Source organism: Channa argus, chromosome 14 (assembly GCF_033026475.1).
Source record: "Channa argus isolate prfri chromosome 14, Channa argus male v1.0, whole genome shotgun sequence".
Taxonomy (NCBI): Eukaryota; Metazoa; Chordata; class Actinopteri; order Anabantiformes; family Channidae; genus Channa; species Channa argus.
In genome coordinates this window covers 24,727,299-24,742,717 of record NC_090210.1, presented here as the reverse complement: position 1 = coordinate 24,742,717, position 15,419 = coordinate 24,727,299, and the positions used below count along the sequence as shown (strand labels likewise).

At 41.3% G+C, this 15,419-nt stretch overlaps 1 protein-coding gene across 7 annotated transcripts; it reads left to right on the top strand.

The window, feature by feature from the left end:
- The first annotated feature begins 2,680 nt into the window (after positions 1-2,680).
- On the top strand, positions 2,681-15,293 carry LOC137098389 (CYFIP-related Rac1 interactor B-like). Of its 7 annotated transcripts, none has more exons than XM_067474602.1 (12): positions 2,681-2,864; positions 3,070-3,138; positions 8,031-8,104; positions 8,701-8,855; positions 9,057-9,162; positions 9,821-9,957; positions 10,065-10,142; positions 11,153-11,269; positions 11,859-11,938; positions 12,049-12,175; positions 12,336-12,406; positions 12,909-15,293. In XM_067474602.1, the coding sequence occupies exons 3-12, from the start codon at positions 8,032-8,034 to the stop codon at positions 12,976-12,978; spliced, it is 1,014 nt and encodes a 337-aa protein (XP_067330703.1). In that variant the 5' UTR covers positions 2,681-2,864; positions 3,070-3,138; position 8,031; the 3' UTR covers positions 12,979-15,293. The 7 variants fall into 7 exon arrangements, with proteins under 7 accessions (XP_067330703.1, XP_067330705.1, XP_067330702.1 ...); XM_067474601.1 differs by having other exon boundaries at positions 2,682-2,864; positions 3,073-3,138; XM_067474605.1 differs by having other exon boundaries at positions 2,688-2,864; positions 3,073-3,138; positions 8,734-8,855.
- Positions 15,294-15,419: the final 126 nt, after the last annotated feature.

Genomic DNA, 15,419 nt, shown 5'->3' with positions numbered 1-15,419 from the left:
CAGGCCTAAATTACATGAGATATTACACACTTACATACTGACTTGAATAATATGAGTTAAAAAAATTTGCATTTATTTCAATAGGTATATGAACTTCACATACTGTAAAAAAGAAATTTACATTTATTCCTGATTGACCTGTAAATTGTTTTGTCTTTAGGATGTAAGTGAGAGAAAATAAATATCTTCTTACATCTCGAATTATCCATTGAAGAAGCCGTAATAGCTGTGTAATGGCCCAACGGGAGTTTTATATTATGCTATATATAAGATAAAATATATAATGTATAATATTTTTATTATAGCACTAATTTTATATAGGACACAAAAAGCCTTTATTTTCATTTTGGATAGGAACATTTTTTACTTTTGAAGCCAGGATTCTAGGACACTTTACTGTATTAGTTTTTAATTAAAGATTAAACGATAAAGATATAATTGACATGGCCTTTGTTAGGGTCATTAATGGTCTGATAATAGCTCTTGATACTGAACTTTTAACCTTTCTTGTCCTGTTTGGATATGTGGATATTTGTACTGTTTCACATCAGATCTTGATGGACTGCTTAGTAGCTGCAGCCATTTCTGGCATACCTCTCTGATTGTACCCACTTTGTACAACTAACTATGTTTTCTTCGCAGCCGTCACTATTGGAGTCCCACAAAGCTCTGTCCTTGGCTCTCTTGTTTCCAATTGCCTCCCAATTTGGTTATATTTTCAGGGAATTTGCTGTTCGTGTTCACTGCTATGCAGATGATACTCAACTCTATCCACTAAGCCTGTGCAATAAATGCAATAAAGTATTAATAAAGTAGTGGTTTACTTTTAACTTTCTTCACCTTGATTGTATTAAGACTGATAGGCACCAGATCCACCCTAACTTTGAGACTTTCTCGCTTCTCACATATGGGTTCTCTGTCTCCTCTTTTCTCCACATTAAGAATTCAAGTGTTTTCTTCAATAGAACCTTATCTTTTAAATCCCATATCTATAGTATGACAAAAACCTGATACTTCCATCTTTTAACCATTGACTGCTTTCTTCCTTTTCTCAACCAACAGAAGACTTATTTTCTCCTGTCTTAACTACTGTAACACTCTGTAATCTGTCATCTCAAACAAGCTTCCCAATGAACTTCAGCTAGTTCAGAATTCTCCTCATCAAGTATCCCATCAATTAAAAATATCCCCCTTACCTTTAAAGCCCTTCATAACATTGTTCCACCCTTTCTTTCAGAGTTATATACCCCTTCCTATACAGGTCACACACCTTCTGCAGGTTTGACTATTATGGACTCTTAGTTGCTTCTGAATTTTCTCCCAGGCAGCATTCATAGGAGACACTCCTTCTCTATTCAAATCAAAGATTAAGACTCATCTCTTTAAAATGGCTTATTTTTGGGGATTTCTCACTGTAACTTAACTACAACCTTTTTTACACCATCTTCATTCTTTAGGTAGTTTGATTTGTTTGTTGTTGTGCGCTTTTCATATTGTAATTTGTTGCTTTTTGTGTGTGGTGACCTTGAGTGACTAGAATTATTATTATTAGTATGTTTTAATTATTATAAAAAAGGAAAAGGTAAGTCAATCTTTTCACTTTTTAAAAACAGGGTTGTGTTTTTAAAAAGTGACTACTTTTAAATCAAAGGTATAGCACAATATGTAAAAAACTATTTCGTATGTTACAAGATAGTAATTGAGATTTAGGACTGCAACAATCAAAGAAGATTAGCTATTAAATAAACTTTTTAACTTTTAAGTTCAAATTACAAAGTAATCCTGTTTCCTAGTTGCTGCACAACTGTATAGATTTTATAGGACACATGTCTGGATTATGTTCAGGGGCAAGTTGGTTTTTTTTTTGTTGTTTGTTTTTTGATTAATGAAGAGCTACATTTATTAACAGCTACAGAGTCATGAAGAGGTGGTTGGTAAACAACATTACAGACCTGAGTTTAACTCCAGACAGCTTGAAATCTAGGCAACAGAAACTTTGAAGGTTAAAGTTTGAAAAAGATGGTGGTTTGATTTCAAAGCAAAATAAATACATTGTGCCTGAAGTCACTGTGTTTTTTCTGCATTAACCTTAAAGTCTGTGAGTCTGAACAGGACCATAGTTGTTGACATTTACAGTAATCCTCAACATTTTATCGCTAGAACCAAGAATTGGCTTGCAAACATTTTACGAAACCTTCATGTGTTACCGTTTACTTAAAAAGAAGTTTAGATTTAACAGGATTGCACAAGATTTTATGTTTTTAGTCAAAATTATGAGATACTAAGTAACAATATCTGACTGTACATAACATTTAAAGACCAAAAGTTACATTTCTTTTAATTTTCATCCTGAGATACACCTCTATTATTATTACATTTGTTTTAAGAAATATAATTTGACTTTAAAATATGATTAAGGATTAGAAATTTTGATTCTGGCTTTGCCTAACTGGTCCTTTGATTAACTACTGAGCTTCTAATTATGACTTAATAAATTAAAACATTTAAAGTTTTAATCTAACCACTTTGTTTTTAATAGTGAACCTGTTTAAACTTCGCCACATGGTTTTTTACTTTTGCCGGCAGTGTTGGTCCTCCATACACCGGCCGTCCTCCTCGCTGGTGCAGCTCTTGCCCCCCACCCCCCAGCTGCTGCCTTCACGGCTCATCGATTGGCTCAGCCTTCAGTTCCTCTTGAGGAAATCACTCCTTATATAGTTAACGGAGCGCGGAGCGGCTGTTTTCCGGGTTCGCACTCACGCAGCATGTAGAGGAGGCGGCACCGGGAGACACCTGGACCACCAAGGACACTCCGGAGCCGGATACACCCTGTCGATCCGCAGACATCGATCAGCGAAGCGAAGGTGAGAAACAGAAGGACTTGGGGGGGGGGGAGCGAGTTCTGGGCAGGGGAGGACTGGTGGATCAGCAGAGGCGGAGGGGGTGGGGGGGGGGGATCAGTTGTCTGGGTGGATCCTGGTCTCAGACCAGACATGTCAGGTCCTGCAGACCGCTGTTGCTGCTGCAGACTGTCCAGGAAAACACTTGAACTTGTTTTCACTCTGTCAGCAGCAGTTTCCACTGTGGTCCGGGATCAGATCTTTGAAAGAGCGTCCACATCACGGAGCTTCACTGAAGGTACGTGACCACATGCGTCTGGACTGTGCGCGGAACCAGCAGCCAGCCAATACTGCAGAGTACTGCGAGCGGTACACGCTGCATGTGGGAGGTTACGGAGCAATACTTTAGTAAAAATATACATACCCTCCCAAAAAAACCTAAAGTATCTGTGACAGTGTAGAAATACTGCGTTCAAGTCGTGCATTCAAAAAGGAAAAGTATCAGCTCAAAGAATCCTTGAAGTACCTACAGTGAAAGTACTTTATGCGGAATGATTTATTGGTTGAGGCGTTAATGTGTACATCACTTGAGAACCGAGCAGATTTTACCATTATTCTCTGTTCTGATCATCGCATGTTCCAATTTAATCATTAGAATGTGAAGTACTTCATGTACTGCTGGGTACCTGCTGCATTTCACAGTAAATATCGGATGATTCTACTGAATTTTGTTTAGTAATTACAGCTATCATGTACTAAGTAAGTGTACTGTAAGTGCACTAGGGTAAAAGTGCAGTAGTTGGCAAGCAGCAGATAATGAAAGTACTAGAGCACAGTACTTGAGTAAGTGTACTAAGCTACTTTCTACCACTGAAATGAAGAACTGTAGTTCAGCGTTTAATGTGTGAAACTTGGTTTGGCTCCTGCAGGAAGCTGCTGCTGCACAGCTTCACCTCCTGTTCACAGCTAAAACTCGTGAATGTAAACGGTGCATTATTGTTACTGTAACTGGACTCGAGCTCCATGTGCAGCTACAGAAACAATCAAATACTCATCATCAGAAGTGGAAATGCTACTACACGATTACAAGTCAAGTGAGAGAGAGAGAGAGAGAGAGAGAGAGAGTCCAAACCTGAAGATGTTCAGCTGGAATCCGTCAGTCTGTTGTCATGAGATAAAATTAAAATCACTTCAGATTTGGAGTAAGGTTCTGTGCATTGACTAATCTATTGAGTAATTGCTTCAGCTATAAATACCACAGTACTCTGTCACAAGTACTGCATTCCTTATCACTCAGACGAGGAAGGAGCTAAATGATCTGTAATGACTGAACATAATGGATCCTGTCAGTTGTGCATTAGTGTTCTGCATATTATCAAACAGCTGAAACTATAATTGACTGGCTGATAGAAAATGAAATTAAGAACAAATGTGCAGATCCATCCTCTTCGTCGTCGGTGTGAGGATTTGCCATTTTCCCCTCTGTTTTCTGTTACAGTAAACTGAATATTAACACTGAAAAAAGGGTTTTCAAACATTTTACAAACCAAGCTCTCAACGAGAAAATAATTATGGTCCAAACAATCAAAAAACAGATGTTTAGCTGTGAATCAGTCTGACTCATTGACAGTTTATTCAAACAGCCTTATTCGTGCATTTATTGCGGGAAATAATCTTAAATATTTGTGTGTGGCAAAAGTATGTGAACCTGTAGAATTAGCAGTTAATTTGAAAGGGAAATTATGAGCAGGTGGATTAAACAATGTGGTGACAACCAGGTGAGACTCTGGGAGGTCCTGTCTCATGTTACAAGGACAAATCTGGGTCTTCACTGTCGAACTTTGATGTTGACAGCCCAAGTTTGTTGAAGTGCGTCATGGCTCCAACAAAGCAGATTCCTGAAGAGGCTGTTGATGCTCATCTGGCTGGAGAAGCACCAGCACTTCTTACCATCAGAAGTGGTCCAGCAACAAGGATCATACCAAGGGCAAAGTGTGAAATAGTGCAGGAGGTCACACTGAAGGCCCGGTGACGTCCAGGAAACTAAAAGCCTCCATTGCACTGGTTAATCTCAGTGTTCATGAGACCACCATCAAGAAAACAGTTTGTTTCACCAAATTTCCACTTGCTTTCTGTGGCTTTAGGGTGTAAATGTACATTAGTGGTTTTAAACTTTCGTCTGACTTCCGTATATTTAAATATTCCTCTGCTTGTAGCTGACAAACTCCTCCAAATGACATCACCCGCAGGAGTTTCATCATTAGGAGTTCAGATAATATGATGTAGGGGAGCTCTGGAAAAGCAGTTTGACCACGATTAGAAACTACAAACGTGTGAGATGATCTGAACTGATGGTTCCTCCAAGTGATGTCATCTGGATGCATTTTTCAACTAAAAGTAGAGAGATATTTTTGATATAGGAAAGTCAGTGGAAAATTTAGCGGCAAATATGTAGACGTACCCCTAAAGTAGAACCAAGTTCACATCCTTTACCACAAACAGATGTTTGAGGCTATACAATCTGATGTGTCTCTGATGGAGCTGTTTGAAGACTTCACCATTTCTGACCTTTCAGAAACAAATGGGTCACACTCTGTGTCACATGTAGGGAGCTATTAATTCTTTATACATATAAAACTGACCCCACACTCATTATGTCTAAAATCACTTAATGAGCCTTAGAGGTAGAACCCAAATAAGGACAGAACAAGGAGGCAGGAAGGTTTGGTACAAGATATAAATGGATTCTAAAAAGGAAAAAACTCAAACTGGGCAGGGCTAAAGAAAAAGAGGAAACACAACAAATCTCTAAGCTAAATGCACCAATGGGGATGGGTCCAGTCCAACAGAGGAATAATCCAAACCCAAGACTCTGAAAACGCCGAGGCTTTAGGCACAAACAGAGCAGAGCAGCTGGGCGAGTGTAGCAGAGCGAAGGCAGCAGGGTGTGAGCCTGAGTGTGACTGAGCGGAGCTGACACAATCAAACAAAACGTGAAATGAAACTAAACGGTGCCGCATCAGACCGATTCCAGCTGATCAAACACGTTTTGAATAACTTTATTTGAACATTTTCCACAGACAAGGTGAGAAAACTTGGCCTCTGTATTAAAAAATGTGTTAGTGTAAAGGGCACCGTGCACGTTTAAACAACAAAACTAACCAGGATAAGATTATTTAGTCTGTTCCACAGGCCTAAACCTTTTTGCATTTCTCCTTTCATTGCTGTCCTCTGGTTGCTTCACAGAGGAAAGGACACTTTGCCTTTAGGGCTTTGGGCAATTTAAACAAAATGGAAAGTAACTAACAGGACAGAAAAATCCCCTAAATCACCAGAAAATGTCACATGTTCGTTCTTCCAAAGACGCTGTGGCATTTGATCTGAAAAACAATCAGAGAAATTAAAGATGATGAACTCGGTTGTTGCTTCTAATACTTTTATTTCTGTCCAGGTTCTTTAAATAGTGGAATTGCTGTTGTACTGTCGCGAAGACACAAACCTGTGGTACTTTTTCTAAGCTGCTGCTGAGTCTGCTTTACTTCCTCTGTTTTAAATTTAGGCCAAACTTTCAGAGACTTCATCACTTCCTCTTTTTTACGGTTTTTAACACAAAGCTGCTGCTGTGGAGGGCTGAACGGATAAAGGTTTTAAAAGTTCTATGGGACGGAATTGTGTAACAGCTCGTCCTCAGTGGGATCACACTGTGGAGGAGAAGAGGAAATTTCATTTTTTTTTTCAATTTTTGTGGGGAATTTCCTCCACATCATTGTAGTATTTACAGTAAGCTAAAACTGAAAAAGAAGTCAAATAAATAAGACAGAAACATTAGTCATTCATGGGTTTAGGAAGAATGTTGTGATGATGGTGCAGCATCAGGATCTGCTCCTGCTTCTGGAGCAGGACTGTGTGAAGTGAAGCCCCACAGGAAGTGGATCATGCAGCAAGACAAAACCGTTCCACCAAAGAAATGGTTAAAGTAGAAGAAATGTGAGGTTTTACAGCAGCCCCACAAACGAGTGAATGATTGCTGCAGAAAGATGAAGGGTTCACATAGTTTTTCTGCACCAGATTGAATTCAAGTAAATGAAAGTGTATTTTGGATAATTGGGTTCCCTTTATGCATCCTGTGTTTGCATGTTCCTCCTGTTATTTTTACCTCTGCTGAGTTTCACTGTTACTGAGTATTTTGTCCCATTTCCAGTTTGCGACTGTTTTTACCAAAGCGAAGAAAGAAAGTGAGGTGTCGTTGTTGCTATGAAACAGAAGTGTATTTTTGTCACATGCAGCATGTTCTCAGTCCTGTTGGTGCCTAACAGCTAAGAGACGACCTGCAGAGAAAGTTTAGACCTGTGCAGGCTTCTTTTCTAAAGTGGTGATATTAACCAATCAGTCCCTTTGTCATGAGGCTGATCAGCTGCAGTCTTCTGTGTCACAAAGAGTTTAGGGAAACAGCAGGCAGAGAGAGGACACACACATTCAGGTACACTGGCCTTCAGTAAATGAGAGACAGACTCACCGGAGTGTCCAAAACCAGGGGAAGGTGAAAGGTGTCAGGAAGCAACAGGTTCAGGTTGGCTAGAAGACGTTGGAAGAGAAGACAGGGACTGTGTCCACAGGGAACGAGCTGAGGAGCTACAGGTGGGAAAAGGGGGGGGGGGGGGGGCAGGGCAGAGAGGACAAAGTAAGTGTGAGTACTTTCCTAAAAAGTACTCCATGGTAAACCATTAGCTCAGGATGAAGTACTAAGTACATGCTCCAAAATTGACTTGAAGTGCAAAAGTACCAGTACTCCAACTACTTTCTGTGGTCTCTGCAGTATTTCCTAGGCAGTAGTAAAAAGAACTTTTTAATGTTCAATTGAAGTAAAACTATAATTAAAACAGTGAAGAAATAATCTCTAAAGTGAAAATCTGGTATCAGAAACTTTACTCAAGTAATATTGCAAAGGCATTCAGTCAATTCAGATACAGTCATTATGTAGAGTGACATTATTGATTATTCTGTGCTTTTCCTGTGTGATCATGACATCACAGAAACCTACCTCAATAAATTAAGTTTATTTATTTTTTTAACGTACTTTAGTTAAAGTACTCTGTTCTCTGACGTAAACTAAACTACAGCCCATGTCTTTACTTGTTTCCTCTGTGTGGCTTCATGGTTCATGTCTGAAACTGTTCTATGTGTTGGCAGCATGGGAAACCTGATCAAGGTGTTAACCCGGGACATCGACAACAATGCTGGAAACTTCTTCCTGGACTTTGAGAGTAAGACACACACACACACACACACACACACACACACACACACACACACACACACACACACACACACACACACACACACACACACAGTGGCTTTTCTGTGAGTAGTTTGTGTGTATTAGTGCTGACTGTAAATCCGCGGCACATAGGACAGATTGTCTCTGTGTATCACCTCTGTAACACACTGTCCACCTGTCCGTGTGTTCCCGGCCTCTGGCCCGATGACGTCTAAGACTCTGAACAGGAAAAGGTGTTAAGATATTGGACAGATAAAAAACAAAGGACAGAAAATGAGCAATCAAATTGTGATTGTAGTGAGAGAAACTTTTTTGTGTAAAGTTCCATCAGATGACTGTTGTTACAGTTTGTTACACTAGAAACGAAAGAAACACTTGTTGTAAACACGTTTTAATTTAAGACATCTATTTAAGTGTCTTCAAATGAAGACACATTGACACACTTCCACTTCTTCTTCACTGTATCAGACTCACTGGACACAGCATATTGAAAATGTGAATTTTTAATGAGGCTGCGGAGCCACAATAACCCGGATGTTTGGAAACTGAGTTGATTTTTTTGGATGAATCTCGTTAATTTAGCTCAACCTTCTGATCCCGTGTGTCTCCCTGCAGACGCTCAGCCCTCGCAGTCGGAGACGGAGGTGTGGGAGAAGGTGAACCAGATCCTGACGGAGGCTCAGGTCATCCTGGAAGACCTGCAGTCGTACCGAGGAGCAGGAGAGGAGATACGACAGGTAGTAGGCAGCATGAGAGGATTGTACAGGAGGTTCAGTGTACAGCTCTGCTGTGGGGCTTAAACGCAATTTAACAAAAGTAAAACAGCAGTTAGTTTGATCCCGGTGGAGCTGTAAAAACAGGCTTTACTTTCTCCACAAAAGTTCAGTCAGTTCTAGTGCTAAAAACTAGATGCACACTGGCTCTGTGTGTGTTCTCAGGCGATCCAGAGTCCTGGTGTGGAGCAGGTGCAGGAGAAGGCCTGGTCAGCTGTGGTCCCTCTGGTCACTAAACTCAAAACCTTCTATGAGTTCTCCCAGAAGCTCGGTAAGAACCCGAAACAATAGTAGTTTTACGCTCTTTTTTTCACGCTCCCAACACAATAAAATGCTAAGATTCAGTTGGTCAGTCGCTCCTCTGCTGCCACCAGCTGTAAGAAAAATGTAAGAAAAGCAACAACAGGTGGAAGTGTCCCCAGGTCCATGTGGATTTTGGTCAAAGTGTCCCCAGGAACAGCAGTTAAATTGTATATGATCAGTTCAGACAACTACAACTGGATGTGAGTAATATGGAAGAAAACATAATAATTCTCAGGCAGCTTCTGCAGTTAGGGGAACGTTTCATCAGCATTTAGTCCTGACAGTGGACAAAGATAACATGTCCTTTTTAAAACAGTATCTGCACCTCTACCCTGGTGACACCCACAGGACAGACTTTACATTTTTTAGTTGTCCAACTGCTGAGACTTTAACAGTACATCAATGATTAGGGCTTCTAGATGTTACAGTTTTACTGCACACAGCAGATTTTAAAAAGTCAAAGACACAGAAGACAAATCAAATGTTTTTCATGTCTCTCTCTGTCTCCTCCATCCTCCTTTTCTCTTTCCATCTACACTCTCCTCCCCATCTCTCTTCATCTCCCCCGTCCTTCGTGTCTCTTTCTGTTTTCCTGTCGGTGACTCTCTGTCTCTCCCTCCCCTCAGAGTCCAGTCTGCTGTGTCTCCTGGACATCCTCACCAGCTCTGATTCGACTCCCACTCAGCACCTGGAGCAGAAACAGGCTCTGGCTCGTCAGTTCGCTCACATCCTGCACTTCACGCTGCGCTTCGACGAGCTGAAGGTGCGACCCGCACTTCCCCGTCCTCGTCCTAGTCTTCCTCCTCCCGAGCTTTATGTCTCCTCCTCCTCTTTAAGGTCTTCATCTGTGCTCTGGTGTCTTTGTTTCAGATGACCAACCCGGCCATTCAGAACGACTTCAGCTACTACCGCCGAACCATCAGCCGCATGAGGATCAACAACCTGTCGGTAAGACACAAGCGCACAGTTGTACAGGTCACAGTTCAGCTTCAGGGTCGACAAACAATATGTCAAGACTTCAAGAACTTTAATGGTTATCAGACTAGAATGAAAAAATAAATTAAACTGATATAAAATGCAGAATAAGGTCAAAGATCTAATGAAAAACTACTTTGGTAAGTGCTTCTGTTTAGAACATGTGGAGTCAGAAAAGATGTTTATTTGTGTGGCTGTGAGGTGGAGCTGAGGACTCACTGTCTAAGGAGAGGCTGCAGTGTGTGTGTGTGTGTGTGTGTGTGTGTGTCCCCTCTTGCCAAACGTCCTGTGGTTCAAACTCTGCAACACTTAATGCTTGTTATGGCTGCAGCAGTAATCACATGGAAACACTGCACATGTCTCTGCATTGGTGTCGTTTCCCAACACTCAGTCCCACACGTCTGATTCTGTCTCTGCACAGACGGGAAAACAAGGTTGTGTGTGTATGAACATAAACAGGGACAAAAATATATCACATTATGAAATAATTGATTATGACATTAGATACTTACTTGGAAACGGGTTTACCTGCTCTGTAGTAGCCTGATTACAGTGAATCATTTGTAAGTAATCAGATTACTCCTCTACATCCAACTTATATTGGAGCATCACAGCCGCTTTTTTTCCATTTCAGTTTTAGTTCGAAGCTTCGCTCCCTGTAACCGTCTCTTCGTTCCCTGTCTGCAGACCTTTGTCCTGCACATGTGAACGTAGAAAAAGCCTGACCCTAATCTGACCGTGTGTACACGTGGCCGAGATTCCGGGTTTTTAGTTTACATGACGCTAAAGAAATTGACTGCTGCAGAAGTCGAGTGTAATCAGATTACTGAGCGGCCGGTAAACGCAGTGAGCAGGTGTGTGTGTCAGTAACCAGTTAAACATGTTTATCTGAGTGGAGAAAGTTCAGAATAAAACCGTAAATACTGTATGTCATTATAACGGTCCTTTGGTTTCCTTGGCAACCTGTTACTTTCCCCCCCCAGGCCGACACAGGAAATGAGGTCAACAACGAGCTGGCCAATCGGATGTCGCTGTTTTACGCCAGCGCCACGCCGATGCTGAAGACGTTAAGTGACGCAACGTCAAAGTTCGTCTCAGATGTGAGTCCGTGTTTCATGTGTTGATTTAACACATTTGGGAATTAATTGAAATGCTCACAGACTCATGTTTTTCACCTTTAACTCCAGAGGACAAGTAAGACATTTCACAGCCAGGTCAAAGCTCGGAACAAATGCACAAAAGAAGTGTTAAAACCTCTAGACACAAGATGTCAGTCTCTCTACGTACGTCGATGATGAAACGGGCCTACAGGCCACAAAGAGACAGAAAATGAACAAACCAACACGATGATGTTAATCGTTACACAAAGTGACACATGGCTCTTGGACATTAACATACATTGAGAAAACAATTTTAAAAAAAGGACTAATTTGTGCAGAGCTTAAAGATGATTTATTGCTGTGAGGAGCAGATCAGGCTGCAGGTGTCACCAGCACAGCATCAAACTCTTCACTGTGTGTTTTCACAAATCGCCAGCAGAGGGCGACGTCACACAGCTCATTGTGACTCAGCAGAGTGAGCTGCTTCACTCTGCACATGTCCTGATGGTTAATGGGAAGCTGACGTCATCCATGTTTGTTAACCTGCTGCTTTTGAATTCAATTTTATTGTCCTGTTGTCTGTCTACAGAATCCAGATGTCCCCATTGAAAACACAACAGTATGTCTGAGCACGATGGCCAGCGTGTGTAAAGTGATGCTGGAAACACCGTGAGTCCTGACCTGTTCCTGAACGCATCATCACCATTATCAGCATCATCATCACAGTCCATCATCAGCTCACAGTGTGTGTGTGTGTGTGTGTGTGTGTGTGTGTGTAGGGAGTACCGCAGTCGCTTCACCAGTGAGGAGACGGTGCTGTTCTGCCTCCGTGTGATGGTCGGCGTCATCATCCTGTATGACCACGTTCATCCGGCCGGAGCCTTCGTCAAGACCTCCAACATAGACGTACGTTTACTTCAATGACACACAGTTCAGCCAGGGGGTAAACAGTAACCGAGTACATTCTCGGACACTTGTACTTGTGTATTTCCGTTAGTCTGCAGAGACAACAATAATAATTGATTTGTGAAGAAGAATAAAGTTTGGTTCCTTGGGTCATTTGCAGATGAAAGGCTGCATCAGAGTCCTGAAGGAGCAGCCGCCCAGCAGTGTAGAGGGATTACTCAACGCTCTCAGGTGTGGACACCTCCTCACATTCTACCATGTCCCAGTACTAGTGAACACCTTTAAATTAATGTGCCAGTAGAATGAAGACCTTTTCTCTACTGTCTGTACTTGGTTAGATGTGAACTTTGAATTTGAATTTGAACTTTGTCTACTGCTCACACACAGGGGAATTATGAGGCTTCACAATATTTGTGGGCATATTTGTTTAAAAATATCACAATCAGGCATTTTGGTGTGTGGGGGGGTTGTAGGAAGTGGCATTAATGCAGAAAATGACCAAGTATCACTGAAGTATCAAATGAAATGATGGTTAAAAGACTTTGTTCTTTTAACCTTTAAGGTCTTTATGGTCACAAGCTGAAAAACAATGGTCAGATAATATAATTGTTCCCATTATTGTGAGTGTGAGTTTAGGAGTTTTATTTATTCATTACAGACTTGTAAAGTCATGCCCCCTGTTTTGACCTGACTGACCTTTAACCCCCCCCCTCTCCCCCCCATCCCTCTTCAGGTATACAACCAAACATCTGAACGATGAGACTACCTCCAAGCAAATCAAACACATGCTGCAGCCAAATTAACTCAGCGCTTCTTCAGCAGAACAGAAACTGGAACGATGCACGGAGACAAGGTGTTGTGGTCCAAATTTCAAAAGAACTACTGAACAAATCTTAGCTAATGTTTCTTCGTTTAACCTCACTTGTTGTTTAACTTGATTGAAAAAATTTAATTTTTTGTTTTGAGCAAAGGTGGTCTTAGTATCAGCTGTTCAGCTTCTGCTCAAGTTGTATTTACGTCACATCAGATTTACACACGTCAACTTGCAACAACTTGATTCAGACTCAAACTAAGTTATTGAGCATCAAACACAACATAACCAGAAATGAATGTGGTCACAGATCCACAGCAACTTGTGTGATGAGAAACTGAAGGAGAAACAGGGAAACTCTCTGGGAAGACTGGGATCAGGTTCAGCATAAAAGCACACGACTTCACCCAACAACTTCTACGCTGTAGTCTTTCCTTTACCAACCTTCCTGTTTCTCCTCCAGTGTAGCTGAAACACGTTGCCCAAACTATTTCATTAATATGTTGTATACGATCCATGACCACTTTGGTTGAGTCTGAATCATGTGGTAAATGCTGTTTCTACTCCTGTGTTGTAGGGTGAGAAACTGTTCTTAGAACCCTACGTAGCCTGGTTTCAGACCTCAGAAAGAACTGAGGTCAACATAGCAGTTCAGGTAGTTGTAAGAACAGTCTTAAACTGACATTTAAAAACTTCACATGTGCCACCGTTATCACTGGTTGGGGCATAAACACGTTAAAGTACCGTGAACAACATGTCAAATACCTTGACCCTGATTGCCATGATCAAGATATTGATATGTTTCAAACAACGAGGGATAACCAAAGGAACGAGTCCTCGGGTTCTGTCGCCACATGAAGCGACAAGAGCCACATGATCAACTTTAGCTGGGTCTGTTTGACTTGACAGGAACTCTTTAGTAAATCTGCTCTTCATATTCCCAGATCAACGATCTCTAGTCCTATCGACTGATGGGTAACTCATCAGGACGTCTGATGTGACGTAAATGCAGCTTTGACCTTTTGTTGTAAGCAGCACTGATCTGCAGGATCATCACTTTAGGCCCTTTTCCACCACAATAACCTTCTCTAGAACTATTCTCAGGAAGCCACCGGAGGAACCTTGTTTTAGTTGATTCCTCGGCTGCAGTTCCTACCTCAGAAAAAGCCTCAGTAGCCGAGGTCGTACTTAACGATAGGCTGAGCTGCTGGACAAACACAAACTGTGTTAGAAGGAAAATGAGCCTTGTCTTAGGATCTTGAAAGGTGGCAGCTATGCTCACAAGTCAAGAAATAGGCAGTTCGGTTAAAGTTCTGTTTAGTGCTGTTAAATGTCTGTTCTTAAATCTTAAAATATTAGCTTTTATGTTTTGAATATTATAACATCAGCATGGAGGAAAGTAAAATAACAGAAATAAGGCCAAGTTTTCATACACCAAAGTCCTTTAACGTAGCATTTATTGGCATTAAATGTTACCTGAATCCTAAATGTGTCAGTATCAGTTACCGGGTTCTGGAACAGCAGTAGGTATCTTTAACTGTGCAGCCCTGCATGGATGAAGCTTGAGGTCTGCCTCTGCAGAAGTACACAGAAACACCAGACAACCCAAAGGTCTCATGGGTAATCCCAGATCCTCTCCAACGGGCATAAACCAAGATGAGTGGTAGATCCAGCATTTGAAACAGTCCGTGTTCACTTCTCAGAAATCCCCAACATCCCAAAGCAGTTCCTACGTATTTGACCGTGGTTTCATTAGGTTCTGGGTTCTTTGGTGGAAAAGGGTCAAAGCCCTAAGGGTGGACTGAAAAAGCTCAACCCTCCTTAAAAAATTAGTTGTTAGTGTCACTAACAGGTGAAACTACTGTGCTTTGTGACCAGGAACCAAACATTTCAAATAGCGTCCTCATTTCATATTTGTTGTGAACCCAGCTTTACTCGTGTTTCCACAGTTAAAACATAGACCGAGCTGCCTGAGAGGTAAGAAATCCATCTCCGATCTGAATATCTATATGTACCAGACCAATCAGGAGAAAATGTGTGTAAAGGTTTCTATAATAAACTAGCTACTGAGGGCAAATGGGAATTAGCTAGAAGAGCAGACTGTGACGAGGAGGACGTGGTACTGATACGATGTTGTTAGTGTTGTTCAAACTGATGCGATCAGTGGCACTGCTCACTGGAAACCTGTACGAGCTTTTTGTTTTTGCTTGTATGTTGATGTGGCGCTGTCAGGGACTGTATGGCATTAACTGTTTGTAATTATGTTTGTGTTGTGGCCAAATAAAGTTTTTACATTTTTAAAAAAAACTGGCTTGTTCTTGGTTGGAGTAATCAGATGGGTCTGAAATTCACTGTCAAAAGAATCTTTTAGCCAACATAAAAACAAGTTTTGCTTCATGGAGTCACCAGACTGGCTCTCATTACACCGAAAAA